The sequence below is a fragment of the Gouania willdenowi genome, chromosome 19 (assembly GCF_900634775.1).
Source record: "Gouania willdenowi chromosome 19, fGouWil2.1, whole genome shotgun sequence".
Taxonomy (NCBI): Eukaryota; Metazoa; Chordata; class Actinopteri; order Blenniiformes; family Gobiesocidae; genus Gouania; species Gouania willdenowi.
In genome coordinates, this window is record NC_041062.1 from 4216539 (window position 1) to 4242114 (window position 25576).

The 25576-nt window shown below is 38.6% G+C and overlaps 1 protein-coding gene across 5 annotated transcripts in view; it reads right to left on the minus strand.

The window, feature by feature from the left end:
* The window catches only part of sdk2b (sidekick cell adhesion molecule 2b), a 339250-nt gene that overhangs the window by 76472 nt on the left and 237202 nt on the right, over positions 1–25576 (minus strand). For 4 of the 5 annotated variants that reach the window (XM_028476014.1, XM_028476012.1, XM_028476013.1 and 1 more), the window contains exons 3-4: positions 10178–10284; positions 8323–8470 (exon numbers count right to left, since the gene is read on the minus strand). In XM_028476014.1, the coding sequence (XP_028331815.1) occupies positions 8323–8470; positions 10178–10284 (255 nt within the window). Of the gene's footprint in view, positions 1–8322; positions 8471–10177; positions 10285–25576 lie in introns of those variants that run through there. The other variant, XM_028476015.1, reaches the window with a different exon arrangement.

Genomic DNA, 25576 nt, shown 5'->3' on the forward strand with positions numbered 1-25576 from the left:
CATAATTGGCAATATTATTATTTTTATTATTATTTGGGTTTTAATTTATATACGTAAATGACATAATTTTATTGTTATTATTATTATTATTATTATTATTATTATTATTAATAATAATAATAATAATAATAATAATAATAATAATAATAATAATAATAATAATAATTCAATTTAACACAAATGGCAATATTATTATCGTTATTTGTGTTTTTATTTATTTATTCATTAAATTATTTTGAAACAAAACGATAGGACACAGAATATATCTTCACATGCATGTTTTAGGAGAATATCAACCATTCAAATGCTAGTTTTTAACCGTGAAACGAGCATCCTAATGTCTTCCAAATGTCCCAGAAACTGACGGACATGTTAAATCTCGCTACGATATTTTACAATAGAACGCACTTCACCTCGTTGAATGGAAATGGCTTTACAACATGAAAAATCAGTGCGTGCATTCGGTGCAATTCTGCAGCCATGGAAAATGAAATAAAAAAAAAAACAGAATTAACTCAATTTACTGATTAAGCTGCGGGTTATCAACCGTGGTTTCAATCCAAGGCTAAACACCAACATGCAGTCCTGCATTATTTAGATATCTGCCTGTGAGAGCACAGTTTCATCAGACATAGACAATCTGCGGGAGTGTGATCCTCCAGGCCAAGGTTGGACACCCCTGCTCCTGAATGACGCAATGGACCGACAGTCTCTACGGTGTGTACACATTCTATCCATAAGCCGTAGGCCAAGATAGTCTCCAGTGACCTGCAATGAATGAGTTAATTTTCTGGTGGATTGATAAATGTATATGTATGGATTCATGAGGAAAAGTGTGGGACATTAAGGGTTTGTATTTTCTCTGGTTTTATCAGTTTTAGATTTCACCAAAACACACGAGAGAGCTTTAATTCCCTGAACTTGTAAATACATAATTCCAAATGAAAATGGCCATTAAAAAATTAAAAGTAAATTTGAATTAAGTGGCTAGTTTATTCCGATTTGATTCCACATTTAGTAATTCTTCAAACTTGTATACGTTTATTTCTGCTTTAAATTAATTCCAGTCGTTCTGCACATGCTCGTCCTATTGCACTGGTGGCAACATAATCCAAGATGGCCGCCTGGACTATTTAATGAGAGCTTTAGAACAGCGCTTCTCAAATGTGGGTGCGCAATGGCACTACAGGGGATACTTGGGAGAGAGAAAGTGTAAAACTTACAAATGAAAGCTGGAAAGAAAGGGTTTGTTGTGTGATTATAACGATAGACGTGATACGTGAAGTTTGCCCCCTGTCCAATCCCAACTCCCAGACCTAAAGCGGAAATACCCGTTTTCCATGTAAACCTCAATTTGGAATGACTATTTCAATGTAAACACAAAGTAAAACACTTTAATTCTGAATAATTCAAATGATAAATGGTAAATAGACTTGATTTATATAGCACTTTATATCCACCGAGGTAGTCCCAAAGCGTTTCACATTATCAGCTCATTCATCCATTCACACACCAATGGGACAGAACTACCATGCAAGGCGCTAGTCGACCAATGGGAGCAACTTAGGGTTCAATGTCTTGCCCAAAGACGCTTCGAAATCCCAATCTCTCTGGCACCTGAGCCACGGTTGCCTCAATAACTAATTATGACTTAAAAACATCATGTAACCGTGGCCATTAAAGGTCCCATATCATGCATTTTTCACCCATCTCCATTTGTTCTAAGAACCCCAAAATCATAGTATTTGAGGTTAATTTTCCCAAACTCGCCTCGCTTTTAAGCTGCTAATGAACTTTCTTCTCCTCCTCATCTTTATTAAATACAGGAATAGTGCATTTAAGGTGGCAATCATTTCTTCATCACCTCAACCGTTGCGTCGCATTGGGTCACAAACATTTCAGATCAAGTCAAACGCGATACGATGTCTGCTCCCTGGGTGCCTACACTGCAGTGTTCACCATGGAAGCGTGGCACCGGTAGCAGGCACTTCCTGGAGGGGGCGGTCCATAATTCTAGTGACGTCACTAGAATTTGAACCGCTCATTTTTTAGAAGAGGGCAAATAAGCAGCTCAAGATGATTGAGGATTTCTCAGAGATGCAGGAAGGAAGCCCAATAATAGCTTGGGGGTGTTTTTGATAAGGAAATAACATTGTAACAAGGTTAAAAGCTGAAAAAAGTAGAATTGCATGACATAGGACCATTAAGGGTTTGTATTTTCCCTGGAAAAGAAAAAATCTAAGGTTCTATCAGCTTCAGATCTCATCCAAACACAGACTGTGTCACTTTGTATGCATACTGTATCTTATCATGCTAATCCAGTTCTGACGCGTTGTGACAAAACTGCTTAAACACACACACACACACACACACTTCAGCATCTGTCCAGGCTGTCCCTCTCCACTGGTCCATGAGGGAGCTAACCTCGCCTTATAGCCTTTGACCTCCATTACAAGCAGACAAATGGCCCCAGTTGGTTGGAGACCTTTCCCCCAGGAGGGAGGGGAGCGGGGTCGGTAGGATCAACCAGCTCACATGGGTAGCTTAGGTCTAAGTCAAACTCCAGGCACTAAGATGAAGGTAAGAGAAGGCTGGAGAGACAGCAAGCAACAAGTCCCGCTGCTCAATAGAGCGGTGATGAAAAAGCCACAGCTCCGGGGGATGAAGTGGAGGAGTGGGAGAGCGGAGGGGGAGCGAGGGAGCGATCCTTATGAAACAACTACTTGTTTTCTCACCCAGGACACGAACTAGTGACTTGTGCCCCCGGCTGGTGGGATTTTGGTTTCCTCGATATTTGTAGTTGGTGGAGAGTTAAGACCAACAGTCACAAACAAGCAGGTGATGCTGAAAGGAGTCCTCATAAAATAAAATGGTTGAATTGGAAACTGGTGCGTTTTGGTTCCTAGTCTTACATGTAAGCTGCTATCCACAATAATGTTTTTACTAGATAAAGACATAGTGTAGGCCTCAATGAATCAAACATAATTTACTCCAGAAAGAAGAAAAAAAAGATGGAAATTGTCACTCAAAAGTTTGTTTGGAAAAGTTTCGCACATTGCATTGTGGGATGTGGGGTCTTGTAGACGGATGCATAGGACAAGAAATCACGATAAGAAAATGACAATGACAAACTTGTGATTAAACAATTTCAACCTTTATGAGTAAATTCTACCGAATTTAAGATTTATTGATCTATGAGGCTTACATTTTGTCTTATTGGTGTATAAAAAAGATTAGTTTTCGGCTTTAGCAGCTTTAATGTGGACTTTAGAAAAAAAACTATGAAAATTTAGAAGACAAAAGTAGACAAAAACATCAAAATTTCAAATATTCATATTTTGATTGATAAAAGACAAACCTTTTACATTTGTTGACTTGATTCCTCAATTAACCCACCAAGTTTCATCTGGATTGCTATTTTATTGAGCTTTTTCTAAAAAATGTTTTTATATTTTTCCCTTAATGGATATTTTCGTTCTTTGAGTGCTCTTGTTTTTTGTTTTTTTTTTCATTTATTTAACATGTATTACTTTCATTTCAATATTTATTTCAGATGGTTTCTCACCTCTCATTGCCCTTTAGAAAATGGCAAAAATCACAAACTGTTAAGAGAAGAAAATAATAATTAAACTAACATTTGGAAAAACTGCAGATATTTGCATGATCCTCTTTGTCATTCTCGTGCAATATGACGGACTGATATTGCAGTCATTGCTGCTATATATAAGCCTTTTTTTTTTCTTTGAAATGTAGCGTCATAAGTCATCTGCGTAATGCTGAATAGTTGTAGGCAAACACAGAGGAACGGTTTGTGACTAATGGGGAATCCATAGCACCCTGACAGGACCCAAGCATCACAGCCAGGAGCCATTAATTGACCGGTAGCTATAGCCGATTATTCAAGCAAGCTGTGCTGAGAACGTGTGTGTGTCGGGGATGTCCTCCCACTGACTGCTCCGGGTCAGGCTTTTCTGTCTTCTATCTTAGCAGACAACTCTACAAGGTTGTTTCGGTGTAGCGTGGATAAATCCATGCTGGATTGTCAATAGAAAAGTTTCTGGGGAGAAAAACAACAGGTGGTGGGCAGTGAGTCGTTGTCAGGGGTGAAATAGAGAAAGGACAGGCTCCGCTGCTATATCCAGCCGCAGACTCGCCTCGCCTCGCCGCCGGCAGCCGTGCCATTCTTGGTGAATGTGTTTACTGAGGCTCTGATTATACACCACATTAAGCCTCCGAAATAACACAACAAATCACAGCAGCTGAAAAGCAGACTCTGCCAAATGCATTCCTATTCATTAGGGAAAGAATAATGACATTTAGGGCAAAATAGGTCCTTCCACCCCCCCAACCTCCCCTGCTTCCTGCTTTACATCATAACATTACAAAGACATCAATTCTGCAGTGGAATTAGACTTTTGGACAGCCCCGAGCCAAACAAGGACAAAACCTGGTTAGTAAACATAAAATAAAAACATTAAAAATAAAAATACGAGCAACAACGGCAACTTTATGGATATGTTAGACACGGCATAGGAGTTTCTGTGTGTGCCAACGCCGGCAGCTGCACAGACCACATGGCGAAGAGAAACGTTACAGTGGCACAGTGAGATACCGCATTGCCAGGAGGACACTGGCAGCAGGGGGAGGAATGGTGTATGCATGAAACTGCAATAAATCTTCCTGGCACTCAGAGCTGGGGACTGAGCGAGGGATGTGGCTACAAAACACAGGAATCACATCTTTAGGCCCACACAATGTCCGAATGTTCAAGTAATGAGTGCAATTAATATGCATAGGCAACTGCGACGCTAATTCCACAAGTAAAGAAATCCTTGATCTGGAATTTGATGAGTCTAATTTAAAAAAAAAAAAAAAAAAAAACAGGGCTGAAGACATTAATTTCCAACAGACGGACCCCAAATCTTAGACTGACTCACCATTGCCTTTCACATTCAACCTTAGATTAATTAATAATGTGAATTAACCACTATTGTCTGACAACTCTGTACATTATCTACCTTACTGTGTAATGGACGGACATCATAATGAGCACAGAGTGTGAGATGTATTTTCTGTGCTCATTATCTCCACATTTATGTTATACAATAGAAATTAGACACATTGAAGCCTGACGGGCTTATGAAAGTAAAAGAGGAGACGACACAAATCGGCTTCTCAGAGGTATCTCATCACGATTCTTTGAGAAATAAACATCAAACGACAAAGACAGTTTGAGTACTACATTTGGTCTTGTCTCTGTCTCGGACTGGCCAGACTCTGGACTTTCTCCATGTACGGAGGCTGTAGTTCCTCACCTGCAGCCGGTCTAGGTTCGATTCCCGGCCTGGGACCCTTTGCTGCGTGTCATTCCCTGCTCTCTCTGATCCCTGTCCTGTCAAGCAACTGTCATATAAAGGCCACTAGAGCCCAAAAAATCCTTTAAAAAAAAAAAAAATAAAAAAAATAATGTGAAAATATTTAGAAGCACTTAAAAATGTTCCTGATTATCAAATTTAATTTGACTTCAAACATTTAGCGAGTTAGCTCACTGATTGTTCTGCCTCCTTGGAAATCTTTTCCAGTGCCTTATGTGTCGACACCTGCAAACACTGGGACACCAGTTCATCTTATTTCTAGTCAGAAATGCCTCTGAACACTTACATTAGGCCTCATTCACCTGACAAATAAACTTCAGATGTTCATATATTAAAATTAATTCTGGACTCATCAGTGGCTTTTTAAATACATACGATGATTTATTTTATTTAGCAAGAATTTAGTTGAACAAATTTGTCAAGGACTTTTGCATGCTGTGTTTTGAAAGACACCTTGTTTTTGTCAGTCAAATTAATTTAAAAGAAAACTAAAAATTAAAGAGTGTATCCTTTTAAATGTTCAACTTTGTCATGGTTTTACATTTCATTTTTATGGTCTTGGTCTTGATTTTCATTCCAATTCCCAAAAGTCTTGGTCTTGGTGCATTCTGCTATTTCGTGGTGTGGTCATGAGTTGACGATATGTTACAACTGACCGCACTCATTTAAAGTCCTTGAGAAAAATCAACAATATCTTTTGTGTCATAAAATCCAAGATCGGCAGGATCTGTATCCTAAAGTTGTGATTGGGACTTCCCTAATTACAATAAGTGTCCTTGGGGGCGAGCTAATACAGAAAACCAAAGGGAAGAGCGAGAAGGTGGGATTCACTTTGCAGATAGCAGTGAGTCGCTATCCAGATAGTTAATGGTTTCTTCTCCCATTGCTCTGCTTTACGTTCAAACTGCAACTTAGCCGAGGGCAGAGCATCCAACACGCTGATGTCTTGCAAAAGCAACCATCAGGCTTCGAGTAACAATCAAAGGTCCCATGTGACGACGTGTGAAAGACAATGGATCTGAATGCGACCCTGGAGAGTATTGGTCCTTGGAAAAACTCCATCAAGGTAACATTTGTGGTTTGGAACAGATCTCTCTCTCTCTCTCTCTCTGTGTAGCCTCACACACGGGTGATGCCGATGCTTCTATAGAGTAAATGCTGGTGGCATGAATCAAATTCAATTAAATGATTTTCAATAAAAAAGGGTGCCTGTTATCAACAGTGCTCATTTGCACACTGTGACCTTGATGTGGTGCATTGTATTAGCATTCTCTGAGCTGCAGGGTAGGAAGCCAGGATGAAGAGCAACAAAGTAAACACAGTGGGGGGTCTATAATGGAGACAAAACCAGTGAAAGACAAGAAGGGATGCCAGAAAGAGAGAAGATAAAGCTTTTCAGTTCTTTGGTTGAAAGATTCAAGCTCCTTCATTCAATTTTCTTGTCACAATTAACACAGCAAAGTAGCAGGACTCAGTCTCCCAAAGGCCATCAAACGCCTTCATCTTCTCACTACATCTGAGCTCTTGTCTCATTGTGATTCTAGGTCAAGGTATGATTAAAGATGATGAGAAGCTGATAAGGAAGATTCGCTCTGACGAAGGACAAGGTCACCTCCCACAGTGAAGAGATGCAGATGTGATGAGATGGGTAGAAGGGATTTTTTTTAACAAGCACACGCCTCCCCAAAGCATTTCCTAACAGTCAGCAACATGATATATCACAAGACGTCAACAAGTGAAGGATAAGACGAGCACTATCTCAAAGGGATCACGCAGTAGTTTATCAATGTCTGCCTATGATGTCACTGTTTTGGTTTTAAAAAGATATACCAAGAACAAAGATTTTGACCATCCTTGCCCAATGCCCGAGCACCTCAGGGTGCGTACACACCGGTTTAGTCCCGGACTAGGTCTGAATAGACAGAGGACAGCTGATCATTTTATCAACTTGGTTTGGCTTGTTTTGTGTTCAGAGTGTAACTTCTGCAGTTGCATGAGCTAACCGCTTGAGGGCACCATTACTGGAGTACAGACTTCTCTTGGTAGAAAAACAAAAACCTGAAGAAAATCCCCCTGAACTTTTGGTCAAAGCGAGCGCTTAAGAGTGTGCAGAAACTTCTATCTTATTCGTTTGTTCTTTCACAACATTGAACAATGGTGCAGCAACAAGTTGCTGTGCTTTTGGTGGTTTTAAAGCCCTGTTTTGTGCCGTTGCTGGTTCTCCTGACCACCCACAATGCAGTGCGCTCCACACTATCACCGATATACTTCCTGTTTTTAATCTGCATGTAATCGCTCAACGCTTCGATTGGAAACTTTCAGAGAACGGTAGAAACAATCGCTCTAGAATTCGCCTGCTTGATCTGCTCTAGACTTCATTTGTGTGTTCACTCCACCATCCAAGCAAACGAATCCTAGAGCGTTTAAAACGCTCTACGGTCCATCGGTGTCAACGTACCCAGAGTCTCTCCTTGGTGACCGAGCACCTCACCATGTCTGTAAAAATGTGTCTGGCCACCTGGCTGAGAAAACTCATTTCAGCTATTTAGTCATTACTGAAAGCTCATAGCCATCGATGAGGACTGGAATGTAGATCGACCAGTAAACATAGAGCTTTGCTTCTGGCTTTGCTCTGTTTTCACCATAACCGATCAGTTAAGCGTTTGCTGGTCAATCTCTCGCTCCATCCTACCACTTATATCCCACAAACAAACCCAAGGTCAGTGTTTCAGTGCCAGGGTTTCAGCTGCTACTAATGCTAACGGTGTCTCACCCTAATAATTATTTCCAGTTTGAATTTTCACAGTGATTCGTTAAAAGCGCTTGCAGAGTTTAATTGAGGTGCTTTAATCTCTTGATTATGGGTTGTTAAAGGTTTTAAGACCCACATAATAAAATAATAGTCAATTTAACCCTCCAAAGTAATTAAAGGATAAAAATAACTTACATGCGGCTGCTGGGAGGAATCTTGCGTCCATCTCTGAACCAGGTGACTTGGGGTTGGGGGAAGCTGCGAATGCGCGGCGCTGGAATGACGGCACCTTCTCCCTGAGAGACCGATTGAGTTCGCTCACCCTCTTCAAAACTGCCCATAACTGTTGGCCATGAAAAGGCAAAGCAAAGACAGATTTCGTAAGTAAAGCAAAAGCAAATAATTAAAGAATAAGACACACACATTGTTCTTTAAATACCCTAACCACAGAGTTCTTGTCGAAGGCTATAGGACAGTAAGATGTAATGCTTCCCATAGAGACATTGGTAAATTCAGATTCGTATCGCAGATCTTCCTTCTTTGCATCATTATTCTCTAAATTTGAAAAAACAAGATGACATCCTATCTCTTCCACAGATTATTCATTAATCTAACTACTTTACAAAATGTTTCAGGGATGAATAAACAATTGCTTTACACTTTACTCTCTACAGAAGATTGAGCCTAAACACACGCAAAACAATATCTTTCAAAGGAATCATGGTGTTTGGCTCCCAATAGGGTATTAAGGTACATCTGATGGCATTCTTGTTTTTTTCCTGTTGTTTGCTTTCAGAAAGAATAATGAGCTAATCTGGCTTTGCACCGTGGCTGTGCTGCTCAGTTTGAATGGAAATATGGGAAGGGTGCAAATCCCTCGGCTTTGATCTGCAGTTTTGGTGATGCGACATCCTCCTCCCCTTCTCTCCTAATCTTTAATGCCTCAACATGTTTTCCTTTTTCTGGGGTGTGTCTTTGCAATCCTTATAGTGCCTTGTGAATGGAACACTTTTCGAATAAGATATCCCTCTTCCTCTCTCCATCTCCTTTCCGTCCCCTCGTCTATTCCGCCTGTTTCTTCCGCAGGTGTCCTTAATTCTCCTTTTCACTCTGCATCACCACCACTGTGGTGATGCAGAGTGACTGATGAGAGGGAAAAACAGAATTATGTAAATAGTAAAAAAAAAAAAGGTGAACGTAAAGGGGAGCTGAACAACAGCGTGGATGATGCCAAAAAAATAAATAGAAAGCAGTGGTGGCCAGACAACGCAGATAGTCAAGAGACGAGAAGGAAAAGAGCTGCTGACGGACAAAACAAAGATGCACTGCTGGAGGAGATGAGGCATGGGGACAAATTTGGCAACAGTGACAGATATGGACTCTGGGGGCTGTTAAGCCTGTCCCACCCAGCAGTATTCTTGTCCATCATTCACTAAAATATTGCCCAAATGAACTATTGGGAAGGTGGAATAAAGGGTGCGAGGCTGTTGTGCAATATGGAGAAAGGTGCAGGTGAACCCAACCTGACAACACTCGCAGCACCTCTGTGGAACATCTGTAATAGCTCATTAACAAGACGAGAGAGCTGAGCTGCCTGAAAAAAAAAAACAAAAAAAAACAGCACAGAAGAAGAAAGAGATGCGGGGGCTCTATTTTTCACCAGGAAACGACAGATGTTGTTGACAAAAGGGAGAGATGGAAAATAAGTGGCGGTCATATTGAAATAGAGCAAAGTTAAAAAGAACTACAGCAACAATATCAATCTAATGAGAATGCTGAGTGGAGCAGCTGTCCGGGTTGATAACTCTCTGAATGAGATGCAGGTAGATCTTTCACCCTGCCAGCATCTGTTACCTCCAGTCGGTCCCTGATACAAAGACAACTAAACAGAGTGTGGGCATACTGCGCATGTGGTTAATCACACACAAACACACACACACACATACGCTGTTTCCTTCTCCCTCATTTACTATCCATCCATCATGCATTGATTTATTCCATCACAGGCTCTTTCCTGTGCGTTTGCGATGAAGCTCGGAGGGATACTTACATGCTACTTGTACTTCGGTGCGCCTCTGAAGAAGAGCTCCCACTCGGTTCCTAACAATGCAGCGATAAAAGCCAGCATGAGAGCGGTCCAACGAAGGGATGAGGTACCTTTAAAAAGGACGAGACATATTGATGAGAACCGGACCCATAAAAAGAATAAATACAATTCCAGTCGTCTTTTTTTTTTAGAACCTTTTAGGCAACACTTTACTTGACATTTTATACATAGATGCTGACATCACACTGTCATTATTATGGCATGACACCTCATTACCCTAATCCTAACCCTTCGTTACCTTAACCCAGACATGAGCAACTGGCGGCCCGGGGGCCACATGCGACCCTCGCACTAATTTTGAGCAGCACCTGAAGTAAAGGCACAAAATTAGTTATTAACACATACAACATTACAGATATATACACTACACAACATAAATGCACAAAATGACTCCAAAAACATAAAAAAACACCAAATGAGAAAAAAAATTATAAAATGACAAAACAAAAACATTGGAAACTAATACATTAAAAAAATGCCGAAAGCAGAATACGCTAAATGACTTTGAAAAACTCACATAAAACAACAAACCACACAAAATGGAACAAAACAATAAATTACACCAAAGAAACACATGAAATGACAACGCAAACTTGCCGTTCTTCCCTGTATTCATGCTCAGATTGGACATTTTTCTAAATGCTGACATGAATGTTGATAATGTGGCCCTTAGATTAGAAAATCACTTTTTCGTGGCCCTGCTGTGAAAAAAGTGGCCTACCTGTGCCCTAACCCCTAACCCTAATCCTAATCCTAACACTGATACTGATACACCTTCACAAACTGTGTATGGAACAGAGGAACCCGACTAACATGCGTCAGCCTTTGACTCCCTATTCCAAACCGAACGGTCCAGAGCCGTTCAGGGGGTTTCATCGAGAAAAATAATCAGTGGACCCAACCTTAATCTTAACCCTCCCTAACCCCACTAGATCCGTCCACCTAACCCAAAAAATGCAAACATAGCTCTAAAGGTGTCATAATTTAGTGAACAACACTTCATGACGCCTTCATGACACCTTATTCATGCTAATGACAGCGTAATGTCAGTCTTTATGTATAAAACTTCATACAGTGCATTCTCTAGCAAACAAGAAGAATACTTAACACGGCTTGAGAAACTGTCAGCATCATTATGTCAGAACAAGCAAAGTACACACGTTACACCCCCAGACCTATGAACATCTACTAGAGAAACAAGGGCACAGAGGACATTGGAGCTTAGCTGCTGTTTATTCCAATGATAATGATGCTCAAGAGGCAACCACAGGGAAGCTCTCCCCCAAGACTCGCACTCGCGTACATGGCAAACACTTGTATTGGAATGTCTTCTAAGCAAACACATAACACAGGCGCGAAATCCCCCCGGGATGAAAGGTTGAAGCTGTTCGTCTTCTATCGTTGACACTCTCCCCGTGACCTTGACTTAAGTGTCCAGCTGTGGCAGCAGTACCGCTCGATGCCATGAGGAGGCAGCGTGACTTTATGGGGATGTTTGGGACTCAATACACTCAAAGTTGTAATGCAGTAAATGATGTAATGTCATGGTGAAATGTAATGCTTTTATAGAATGAGTTCAAATCTCTTGTCTTCTTGATGGGTTTAATAGAACTTTAGCTAAAATACACTCCTTCATTTCAGAAACTCTAGAAATAACTGAAATCTCAGTTGGGATTTATTTATTTTTATGTTGCCAAGTCTTGACTTTTCTTCGCTAACAAACTTCAGATTAATTTCCCTCAGACTAGACAAGGGCCAAAGGCGGCCAGACCAATTTTACGCAGCCCTCAGGGTACATGCATCAATGACTAAAAACACACGACATATTCCTATAAAAAACCATCCAAAATTACAAAACATATAGAAAATGACAACAAAAAGACAACTAAACTAATGATGATTACAAAAATACAAAAAAAAATATTGAAAATTGAAAATACGCAAAATGAGAACAAAAATGTCTACAAAACATACACAGAACAAAAACAAACACACAGAATGAGAAATATACAAAACAACAACAAAAATGTACAAAATGAGACAAAAAAAAACACAAAATGAATTACAGTTACTGTTCTCTCTGTATTAATGTTCAGATTGGTCATTTTTCTAAATGCTGACATAATTGTTGATAACGTGGTCCTTAAATCAGACAATCGTGATTGCGCTAGACATTACTAGAGAGCCAGGGTTAGCAATACTCGTGATCAATACTTAGGGGTGTCCTCGTACTCGTAAAACAGACTCGTAAAACATTCTCCGACACCGACATAATTGTAGCCACAATCAACCAGATTTAATTCATCAACCAGGCAGATGGCTGTAGAAGAACAATGTCGGCTCTGTAGAAAAACTAAACCCAGATGTTTGGTCGACATGCGTCTAGGCTTAAAATAAAATTAAAAAAAATATACATTAATTATGGGCGGAGCTTCTGGAGCAGTGAAGACACACCCAGTATAAATGATAAAATCTCCAAAGAACAAGCTAGAATCAATCAATACTACTTCATACTCATGGTTTTGGGGTTTAGTTACTCTCTAAGGTAATGTAGAACAAACGTTTTTGGCTCTAGTACCCCCTTTCTCTTATTTCTGAATCCAAGTCCCCCCTTTGTCTGACGACAACATTTTGCTTAGAAAACTATTTAAAAACAACCCTAGATCATAATGATGGAATGAATGAGTGAAAACACACATTTTAAAGAAACTTATTTTGTAAACAAGTGGAAATAAACTTTATTTAATGCAGTGGTTCCCAACTTTTTTTTTAATCGTGACCCCATTTTGATATCAAGATTTTTTGGTGATCCCAAAGACATTTTTTTCTAGAATAGTTTTTTGGAAAAAACCCCAATATTGGAAAAAACACTGATTTAGTTGCTCCTGAATAGATTTACTTCCATAGTTTAATAATTTCACCTGGGGTGGGACCAAGACTGACACTTTATTTGTTCATTTTCCACTCTCTCTCTCTCAAGTACCCCCTGTAGCGTCATCGCGTAAAACCTAGGGGTACACGTACCCCCAATTAAGAAACACAGATCTAGAGTGACAATTATAAAGACAAGTAAAGTTCATTCTTTCTTCAACTGTTAGGTAGATTATTGACTGTATGGACTCTTGTGTCACTATTTCTCTGCTGTGCCCCTCGTCTCTGCTCCATTTATCGGATTTCCAGGTTTTCATTGGCCAGGAGACTTCCGTTCTGACTAGCTTCAACCCGTCGTCACCCAGCAATCCATTCACAACAGACACCTGTTGGTTCGCTGAGCCTCGTGCATGAATAGAGAACATCACTGTGTACTTTCCTCGCTGTTTGCTTCCCCACACATCCAGATGAATATAGCACCACGCTCACTGATGCCTGTGTCTCTCCAGCTCCGCTATCAAAGGAAGTATTGAGAAGGAAGAGATTGCCACCGTCTATGTCGTGATTTTTGACCAAATGTGTTTGTTTTTTCTTTTAATGTTTTTGTAAAATCTAAGCTAAACGCTCCGAGCTTTACAAGCTGTGCTGCGGCATGAAATTCATGTTTGTGCAAAGAGAGAAAAGCTCATTTTCTCCACAATTATGCAAAACATAACGGCTCAAATTGGCCGACAAAATCAAAGCCTTAGGCGCAAAAAAGATTTCAATGGAACCGAGGGGGTAACACAGTCATCCATCTTCTATTCCCACTCTATCCAGACTGGGAGCTGGAGCCTATTCCCGCTAACACAAGGCAGACATAGTTACACTGGATAAATATATTAATGTAGCAAGGTGTTATTATCATCACAAAGCTACATTTCAACCAGAAAGAAAATAGTGTAGAAACTAATGGAAGGTTATTACAGCCTGTCAATGCGGAGACTCATTACAAACAGCAAGAGTTAGACTTCAAGGACTAAATGAGTCTGAGCAAAAAGCAGGTCTGGGCTTAATCAACTAATCAAGCCTCTCTATTAATGATGAGTGGCTCCTTTCATCTGTCCAGTCATCGAGAAGATTAACGCAATCGTGTGTGTGTGTGTGTGTGTGTGTGTGTGTGTTAAATATGCATAAATGGAAAAGTGTGACCGACGTTGGAAAAGACAGATTTTTTTTAGGTGGTGACCAGAGAATGATTCAAGGTTTCTGAAACATCCGGAGGCTTAGCCCAGAGGAAAATGCATGCGGGTTATTACAATTTTTTGGTACAAAATATTTTACTAAATTTCCATGACTTAGTTCTGAAGCGGTTTTTTTTTTTTGCGTGTGCGTATGCATTTCCTGGTGTTTAGCGTACGCCAGCTAAATTGTGCCTACGCATATGTTTTATAAATGAGGAGGAGAGTGAATTTGCGAGATCTTGTGATTCTTGCTTAATTATGCTGCCGGCACGCAGCACTTTCACTTTGAGATAACACTTAACATCATTGGGGTTAAACATATTTTAAACATTAAAATAAAATAGGCTATATTTCCAAAACTTTTCCAAAACAGGTAAAATATTCCATGACTTTTCAAGACTGGAAAATCAATTTTTAAAATTCCATAACTGTGGAATTTATATATATATTATTAATACGTTGGGGTAACACCTTATAATAATAACTATCTGTTATAAGTAGTTATAGATCATTAATAGTGAGTTTGTTGATGATTTATATTTATACCTTATAAGTTAGTAATAGATCATGAATAAACTATTAGTAAACTACTTATTAAAGACTTGTTATGTATCAGTTAAAACTTTATATACGTTATTGGAATGCTATTTTAAAGTTACAACTATTCCTCATTTACTAACAGTTAATAAATGAGGAATAGCTGCAATTTTGAAATAACCTCCCAATTACATGTATAAGCTAATAACTAATACTTATGAGTTCTTATATATATATAAACTCACACTTGTTAATAATAGCAATTTATTACTCATTAACTAACAGTTTATTAATGATCTATTAACTACTTAAAATGGATAGTTATTATAAAGTGTTAACATACGGGGTTATTGACCTTAAAGTCTGAGTAAAGTTATGGGTTTACACACAAACACGTGTCATTGACCACTGAGCCAAATTTGAAAGTTGAAAAAAATTGCTAAGTATATAAAATTAGGTCTCAAAATTATGGAAAAACAAGCACTTCTCTCTGCTCTGGAATGGGGGCGTGTCAGTTAGTGGCGCTGGAACCACGCCCACGTGCGTGAAGCACACCGCCTCCTTACTGTGTCTATGGGAAAGAGCAGTGTGAAAGCGGCTCCAGCGTCGATAGGGCTCGGATCGGGCCATGTGCCTTTTCTTAGATAGAGCAAATATTATCTGAGTTACAGTCATTTAAAAGAATGAATTCATAAAATATCCCAGTGTAAATCTGAACGTGTGGTCATCCTAATGTTGTCGGCATCACAGATGGCGGAGAATACAGAGCATTTGTCGCTCTGTTGTCGTGCAGTAAACGAGGGGCTTTCAAGGCCCGTCGAAAAGTAGATTTAAAAAAATAAAAAATACATAATCAGGGCTTATTAAATAATATCCACGGCTTTAGCCTCCAAATAAAACAGCCGAGTGACGCCACTGGTGGTGACCTAAAGAGCCACAGGATTCAGGGTGACATTAGACCTCCATTCCTCCACCTCTCCTCCCTCCGTCTCCTCCGCCCACTCCGTTCCGTATATAATGAATACAATTAACCTTTGCAGACTTGCATCTGTTGGCAGCAGGTTTGGGGAGTCAGCGGAGGCTTGCTGTGTTAGACAGAGATTGATTGATGTTCCTGTGGTCAGCGCACTCCGTCAGATCCCCCTTAATTAGCCCCACTCAGGAGAAATGATTGGACGAGGGAGTGACAGGGAGACAGATTGGGGGGACAAAGGAAAGGAGAGCGACTGGACTCGAGGTGAGAGGGAGAGCGAGGGCTGACGAGAATATGAAAAAGGGAAGAAAGATGGAGAACACAGAAACTGGGCAGATGACACCAACGATAATCTTTTGCTGAAGTTGACCCCGTCATGTTTTATTGAGTCTCCCAATCATATCACACACATTCCCAAGGTTGGCGCTGATCCTTTATGGCAGACATAGGCAACTGGCGGCCCAGGGGCCACATGTGGCCCACGGTCTATTTTTGAGCGGCCCCCGAAAAACAATATTGCAATTTATGATTTTGGAAGTTCTATGGAGAACAAATTAACACACAAAACTCCAGAAACACAGAAAACAAAATAAGTACAAAAAGTAACCAATAGGAAGATTTTTTTTTAAATGGGTCATAAAACACACAAAATGACAACAAAGACACACTAAACATCCACTTAAACACACAAAATGACAACAAAAACAACATATAACAAAAGACTTCAAAGGAGTTACACAAAATGACAAGAACAGAAAAAAATATAACAAAAACACACATAACTTGAAAAACACACACACAGACAATACAAATTTGCCATATTGACGAGAAAATCTACCAAAGGAATTAAAAAACACACAAAATGTCTAAAAGCTAAATAAAAAACAGCAAGTAAACCCACACAAAAGGACGACAAAGTCAAACCCCTTTGTTCGTTCCTGTTTTAATGCACAGATTGGTCTCACACTGTGATAGAAGTTATAGAAGAATCTGTGTTATGCTTTTTTTAAATTAAACAGTGACATTAAAAAAAGGCTATTGTAATTACACCTGGACTTATCACAAATATAAATCATAATGAGAAAAAGCTGCTAATGACACGACTATCTTTCATCGCTGCTGTCAGAGCATTTATTAGATAAATAAAATATTATGGCTTTATGTACTTTATTTTTTATTCACTGCCATCAATTTAAGGCGGAGCAGAAAAACGTGGGTTTCACGAAACCTTGCATCAGGCAACGAATCCAATGTCAGTCACACTTCAGACGCATTAATTTTTTTAATGTTTGCTTACAGCAAAAGGAAGAAATGGGAAATCTTTGAGGAATTAGGTATCAGTGAGTCATAATTTCCAATCTGAACATTAATACAGGGAAAAAAACAATGAGTATGTGTGTTTTTGTTGTGGTTTTGTGCAAGTTTTCAGTTATTTTGGGCATTATTGTTATCATTTTGTGCATTGTTTTTTTTTGTCATTTTGTGTTTTCTGTTGTCCTTGTGTATTAATATTGACAATTGTGTGTTTTATAAATCTTTTTCTATATTATTTTCCTATTTTGTGTCTTTTTGGAGTGATTTTGTGTGTTTTCATTGTTTTTGTTGGATTTTAGTCCTTTTTTGTGTATTTTTTGTAGATATTTCAGACATTTTGTGTATATGTTTGGTGTCACTGTGGGTATTTTTTGTTGTTGTCCTTTTGTGTATTTATGTTGATGTTTTGTAAATTGTGCTGTTATTTTTGTGATGTTGTTTGTCTTTATTTTATTTTATTAATTTGATAGGGACAGTGCATATTCATGAACATCTGGAATACAGTGTAAATATGCCAGATTATAGAAAAAAAAGCTAATTTCCATCTGTTGTCCCGAGGCAGGTAACACAAAATATAAATACATTTAAAAACATTTCATATAACAATAGCAAACAGCTAAAACAAACATTACATATAGCAGATAATTAAACGTGCTTTCTTTCATCCACAGTTTAAAAGTGGACAGTGTGGGACATTCTCTTATTGTCAAAGGAAGTGTTTCTTTGTGTGTCTTTTTTGAGTCATTCTGTGTTTTTGTTTCGTTTTTTATTTTTTGTGTGTAATTTTGTCAATTTTTTGTACACTTTTCCACTATTCGTGTGTGTTTTTTCTTTGTATATTTGTGTTTTCCTGCTTTTTTTTGTGTATTTTTCAGTCAACGTTTTGTATTTTTGTGTCATTCTTGTGCGTTTACTGTATGGGCTGCACAAAATAATCCAGTTGCTCAAGTCTGGCTTACAGAAAGTACTTTTTCTTATATTTTTGTTAATATCACACATCTTGTTAGAGACGTGTGTGTGTCAGTACTCTAATTGGATTATTTCATGTTCATCATGTGTATCCATCAGAGGCGAACGCTCACGTGTAATGAATAGTGCACGGCGACACGGGTAAATAATCGTGCACAGCTAAGAGAAGTGAATCAATAGCAAACTATAGGTTAGAGATCGTACTAAAGTGCGATGAATCATTTTGGAATCCTCGTGTGAATTATGTTGGATGTCGGTTTCCTTCTTAAAACCCGACACATACGACTACTGACAGCCAATGGGGACTTCTGGCTTCAGCTGCTGGAAATCAATAGAAGGTCATTTGTCCAGAGGCCAGTGGGAATGCCTTCCACATGTTTTATCTCTTTGAACACAAAAATAAATGGACAGTGGTGGACTGTAGCAATGAACTCCCACTTTGAAATCTCCAAATGGCGATGCCCACATATAAAGAGATATTACATGTGGTTGAGGCATTTCTGACACAAATAAGTGACAAAAGTTTTAGTATTTAGCTTTCGACCAGATACGGGCAACTTTTCTCACTACAGGGGCCATAAGACACCAAACAAAAGCCAACAATGGCAAAGTTTGAACAGAAAAACAAACACATTCACAATATTTAAGTTTACATAGTTTAGGCAGTTTTGCGATATGTCCCTGAATGCACCACAAGCCTTTACCGTCAAAGTCAAGGTCAGCTTTATTGTGGAATCCACTACGTGTACAAGACGTGTAGAGATTTGAAATGACCATTCTCTCCGCCCCACACATTTACAAACACAAAAACACGACAATGTACAGTAGAATATATAAATTATAAACACAGAAGAACAACAACACAACAAATATTTACAATATTTACAGTGAGATATGAAGTGCATAGAAGTGCAACTTTGTTTTGAAGCCGGGATAGCACAACAAAGACATCATGTTAGCTCTCGCCTAAGAATTTCCCGGTAAATATCTAAATATCACACAAATAGAAAAAGATTTAGCCATTTTTTTATTTTTATTTTAAAACCGACCCCCCCCCCCAAAAAAAAAATAAAAAATAAATAAAAACCTGGTGCTTCTCTATTTTAGTTTTTCTGTATTTCCATTTTGATTTTAAATCAGTAAAAATAAATAACCACACCATTTTATTTTGTTTTATTTTTTCCAATTTGGTTTGGAAACAGAATAACTAAAAAACAAACCATACACGGATTGGTATATATATATATAATATCACCTGCACTACATGCATATACAGTATGTTCATATTCATCATTCTTTATAGTTATTATCACAATTTTTATTCTACTTTTTCTGTTTTTTGCACCATCCATCAAAGTCCAATTCCTTTTTTTGTGAAAAAATAAAACTTTTTTATGATTCTGATATGCTATGTAGGAATATCAGCTTTACCTATTATTACCTGAACGCATTCTGCATTCCAGTGACAATCAAGTCCAGTTTAGTCATTTCGAAAAGGTGAGAAAAAATGTTTTTTTGTAATCGTACCTGAATACATATTCTCGGGTATTTGGATTAAAACGTATTTGTTTGCAATGACGGCTGATGATTAGCTAATAGAAATGCTGTCATCTCTAGATGTAGCACAATTACGACAAAACTCCATGTGTCTGTGTCTCTTTTTCGCTCGTCTCATTTTCACTGTGCTGCTCAGCCGCAGAAAACGAGGAGTGCAAAAGTGCACGGATGCAGGAGGGAGAGAGGTAGAAAGAAAGAAAGAAAAAGTCTATTGTATCCGGAGGCTGTGGAGGAGAATGCCAGCGAGATGGAGAAGAGACATTTTTAGTTACAGCCGAGAATCCATTAAGGTCATCCATAGAAAGGAGAGAGAGATGTAGCTTAGTTAGCTGTGTCTGTGTCCTCGCTCTCACAATGGGATTCAAGCTCAGACAGAACGCAGCAGAACTTCTCCACAGCTTGAGCTGATTAGCGCTCAGTGTGACAAGGTGAATAGATGTAAAGAAGAGCGCGGGGAATATTTTAAAAATAAAATTGTCTCACTATAGTTCATTTCTCATTTATTCAGACAAGGTTTTTCAGGATTTTTTTTTTTAATCTCCTGACATGTTTAGACTGTCGACTGCCAGTCTTCGTCACTGCTGATCGCCTTTGATGGTTCCTTTGAAGTTTCACGTGACTTCTATGTAATAGTTTTAAGAGATTGAAAGAAAAAAAAAAAAATCCTTAAACACTTTGCCTGAATAAACAATGCCTAAATTTAACATACTGTTCAAAAAGAAGACAAAATTTATCTTGTTTTACTTTTTTACTAAAAGCTGATATCTAGCGTATCATTCTTTTGAAATGCAAAAAAAATACCTAACTAGTCTTTTACTATGGTCTACTGCTGGTGATCATTCATATACATTAATGTATATAAGTCCCGCCTTCATCCTATAGACTCCTATACAAATGCAAGAAAGCACCGACTTCACCCAGCCAATAGGCTTCGACTTCCTGGAGCGGGCCACTGTCAATTAGGGCTGGGCGATTTTGCCTAAAAAAAAATATATGATTTCTTTAAAGAAAAATTCAAGTTTCGATTCGATTCTCGATTTTTTTTTTAAATGCACTTAAAAATGACTGCAGACATCAGATTCATTGTCAAAAGTGTAACTTTATTGCTGTGATTGTCCTCAAGCGTTAAAATGCATAGAACAATGTAAAATTCAAAAGTAAATGATTCTCTGTCATTCTATTCAACTATTTCAAGCTTTAACCCAGGTTTAAGCAAAAGTGCAACTGCAACTTCACTGTAGCTTCAATTTTCTGATTAAGAAATCAGATAACTACATATTCTATAACATATAACATTACAATTAAAAAACTAATAAACTCTTCCACTCTTAGCATAGTGCGAATAAAAAATTGAACATGCCTGTGGAACACACATATAGCTACTCAAAGGGTAAACAAATGTAAACAAAAAGGGAGTCGGCTCACATCGGAACACAAAAAAGTCCAAAAAAATCTGTGGTGGGAAACAAAATTAAAAATTAAAAAATTAAACTCAAATTTGCAAAATAAAAAAATGTTTTTATCTACAAATTCGATTAATCGATGGAGCGCTCTAATACTCCAAAGTTACCCATTCCACGATCGCCAACGAATAAAGCTTCTATTAAAAGATAAAAGAAAAGTCTGGGTTCAAAGCTTGTGGATAAACGTCTTTGTGACTGCAACAGAATTTATCTCAGAGTTGCTTTTCAAAGGGGGAGGGACTTGCTGCTTTTAAAAGGATTCTGAACGGACCGGGATTTGACGTCATTTCTGATGGACAGTTAATAAACATGTTTTAATCAAAAGTTAATGTGTAGTTTTTGTAGTTATGCGACTTTGTTATGTTTTGCAATGTGTGTGCACAAACGTAGAGGCGTGGCTTCTGGTAGATTGGCAGAGGCAGGGGAGGAAGTAGAGCTGTTGAGGGCGGGACATCGAGACGTTCTCTAAGAAACTACGGATAGTAGCTTTAAGAACATTTAGTAGCATGTACCTTTTTTTTTTAACTTTTACTCAAGTAAGGAGTAACTTCTATACTTTTACGATTACCAGAGTCATTTTTTTATTCAAGTATCTCTACTTTTACTTAAGAACTGAAGACTTTTGCCACTCCTGATGAGTTCATTACGTTTAATTCAAGCAGCAGAAATGACAACATAAGTGTCTAGATCTCAATACTGCCACCATGACCCCAGGTGGATAACGCAGGTATGACACGTGATAGATTAATCTTAAAAATATAATCCCAAACGAAAAGAAAGACAGGTCTCTTCATTAGCTTCAGATGCTGCTATATTAGCTGTATTAGACTTTATCTGGCACACTTACAGATGTGTGTGTCATCTTTCCTCCAGCGTTCCCTTCATCTATTTCCAGTTAACGAGATTGAATATTATTAGATTGAACTCGTGTTCATTTGTTCAGCGCTACCTTGTAATTATATCTGCTATTTTCATTTTAAGAAGGGACGAAAAGAAGTCGCAAAAGGTGTAATTTTGAGAAAAGAAAGCGATCAACAACCCTTGAACCGCGGGCCGATAACAGGCTGGAGGAAAGTCTTTTTGCCTTTGTTGATCCAATTGTTTTCTCTTAAATCAATATTTTACCAAGATGAGATAAAGTGACAAAACAAATCCAATCTATTTTCTGAATTTGAAAAAAAAAAAAAGTACTCGAGGACAAACATGTCCATTGTCTGGTTTGAAAGTCTCTATGAACACGTGTCTGCATTTACCTGAACCAAATCATTGCTGAAACAACCAAAGTGACAGACTATTATCTTGGTTGTCAAAATGATAATTCCATTTTTGGTGTTTTTACGTCTGTCCTGATTATTAAAAGGCTGGTGATTTTAAAAGGGCCTTTTTTGTTACGTGATGATTTGTGGGTAAAACTCATTTTCACCCTTCAAAAGCACTTGAGGATGAGAAGCCAATCAATGCAAACTTGCAATGCTGTGACTGTCATGTCTTAACCATCACACAATTTAATTCCAGTCTGTGAGCGACTGCTGATAACACTGTGTATTTTTTTTTTTCTCACATCCATACATATTTAAAGCTTTGTAGGACTGTGGGAAAGGTTTTCTATTTCCACAAGCTGAAACAACATTTGACCAATTCAGTCAAGAAGTAGAAAACGCAAACAAAAATGACTCACATTAATTAAAACTCACAATTCAGTTTTTAGGTTAATTGGTTTTATAAAGATTGCTGAATAAGAAAACTTTGTTACACATGTCAGAAATGTAATTTGGTTGAACTTTTAGCCTTAAACACATGCAATATCCCTTAACATATGAGCATCAGCCAATCAGAATTCACATATGTTGTCATTATATCCGGCTAACTCAGTTCGCGCCCCCCCCTATCGCAACACTTTTTCAATAAAATTGGTAAAAAAATGTCACCCAATTGTATTATTTTTCAAAACTCATAAAAATAACATACAACGTGCAATCACAAATTCTAAAGAAAGTGTCTATTTGTACGGTTGCTCTACGGACAACCCCCGATGCTATTGGTACAGTAACCGAAGTACACGTACGTAGCGTTCCGGCTGGCAAGTGTTATTGTAACAAAATCAAGATCCTAAAACACCATTAAGGAAACTTAAACAATTATTTAACGCACTCAGTGCCATTGACGAGATAACTCATCATTTCAAATCAAAAACGCTCAGTGCCATTGACGAGATAACTCGTCATTTGCATTTTTTCACAGGGATTACTACAAAACACCCTGGCGGAGATCCCTCATCAATATCTAAGCTGTGGGGTGTTGTAGTGACCAACTGTGCCCTTAAGATGGCAGCAGTACACCTTTAGATGAGAGATTAGCCACTGATGCTACCCAGCAAAGGAGGAAGAAGCAGGAATGAGTGAAATATGGCGCTACAGAGTGATATTGTGACGTATCCAGCAGCTCACAGCTCCACATACTAACACAGAACATGTGTGGACTTGAGTGGATTATTGATAATGTTGCGATGGTGAGATAAAACCATCAAATAACCGGGGTAAAAACGGGTCATCTCTGCGTGTCGGGAGGAGGGAGGGGGGTTACAAAATCAGTCAAATTGCTCAAAAAACGGCTGGCACTGAGGGGGGTAGAAAGTCTGAAAATGGCTGGGACTGAATAAGTTAATATAGCCTCCATACTCTCCCGACAAATTATATCTCATGAGACGGCAGCGCATCCGTTGTTTGTGTTGGAAACACAGAAACACGGAGAAAATGACAACAACAACAACAACTCAGAACAGACTCAGTGAGGAGCATCCACAAAGCCAATCCTTCCTTTTGTACCATCCACTGTGAAAAGTACCAACTATTTCATGACCTTTCCTTTGCTGAAGGTCTGGCAGCTCAGGTGTTGGTCTCCCATCTTTTAAAAGCTGTCGTTTTTCCTCAAAAGAAATCCCGCCCACTAGCTAGAGAACGTAGCAGCAGCCACGCTGTATCAATTCACTAATGCACTGTGAACGTACGTATAGCATTTAGCATGGCACGGTTACGTCCAAAGGCAGCGTAGCGATCTGTCTTTTTACGTAAATGGTTTTCATATTGGGGAACTGACTGCGTATGCGCAAACACAGCTGAGTGAGACTGTGCAGCGTCTCTGCTTCACCAGGAAATAGCCATGTTTAGTACACTTTCAAACTTATAGGTACTGTGGGCTATCGGAAATTGAAAAACACATGATAATAATATTATAATTAAAACAAATAATCAAAATATCAATTCACCCATGAGGTAAGCACTGCCTACCCTGCCTGCACGTCACTACCAACAAATTTAAAATAGAATCTAGAATTACGCTAGCGCAAAGTTTGTCTATTTTCCCCCCTTTTCGTGTGTGCTGGTAATGAGAGTGGAGAGGTGTAAGTGTTCTGTGACAGCAGTCAATGCAGAGCCCGGTGTCTCCCAGGAGCCGAACTCTCTGGCAGTAGCTCACTGAAACTGTGCCACTCTGTCTTTCTTTCCTTAATGCACCTACATGCTGAATAGTAATGCCCAAGCAGACCTTGCGGTATTGATCGCTTGCCAGAGGACACAAGGTCAAGTCGGATGGTGTCAATATTTAAAACAGCTCTCAGCACTCGGGGACCTCTGCAGAATCTTATTGATATGAGGGTCGACACTCTTCAAATACTTTACAGGGACGATGAACGTCCCAACGATGGAAACATCTCCACACAGACAATACAAAAACAACCTAATATATGTTTACTTATAGATTATAAGGATGCTTCAAATCTTCTCGCTGGTGCTTGACAGAAGTATTTTCTAACTGCTGACATAAGTTTGATGAAATTGGTTTAGACCACGTGTCAAACTCATGGCCAAATTCAAGATAGGGTTATCCCGGTGCTTATATCACAAAATTGCGGTCATTTTTAATATTAATCGGTTGAAAAAACTAAAAATTCTTTCAAAATCCTTACATTTTCCTCAAATTAAAACATACTATTTCCTTTAATTAAATAGAAATTGGTAGAAAATCTAGGAAATTTAAATATATCTGATATATCTGTCACTTATTGCTTGGATATTGTCGGTTTCTTACATATTTAGTATTTTATGTATACGTAGAAGTGCAAACTAGGGCACAATAATGTTGAAATTACTCGTTTTCCTGCATGAAATCTGTGGCCCACTTTAGACAATTCCATTTTCTTGGCCCTCACTGTGGTAAAAGTTGCTTAACTTTTCTTGCCGTTTGGATCTCTGTGTGTAGCCAATGATAGCCCAGCTCAAAACTCAGTGTTTACAGTCACGCTTCTTTGAAGTTCACTCAAACATCAAAGGAACCTTTCTCAGCCTTCAGTGTTCATTTAATCATCTGTTCTATCAGTCAACCACTAATCCAATAAAAAAGTCAAAGAAGCCCCAAAGGAAGTGACAGACAGTGGTTT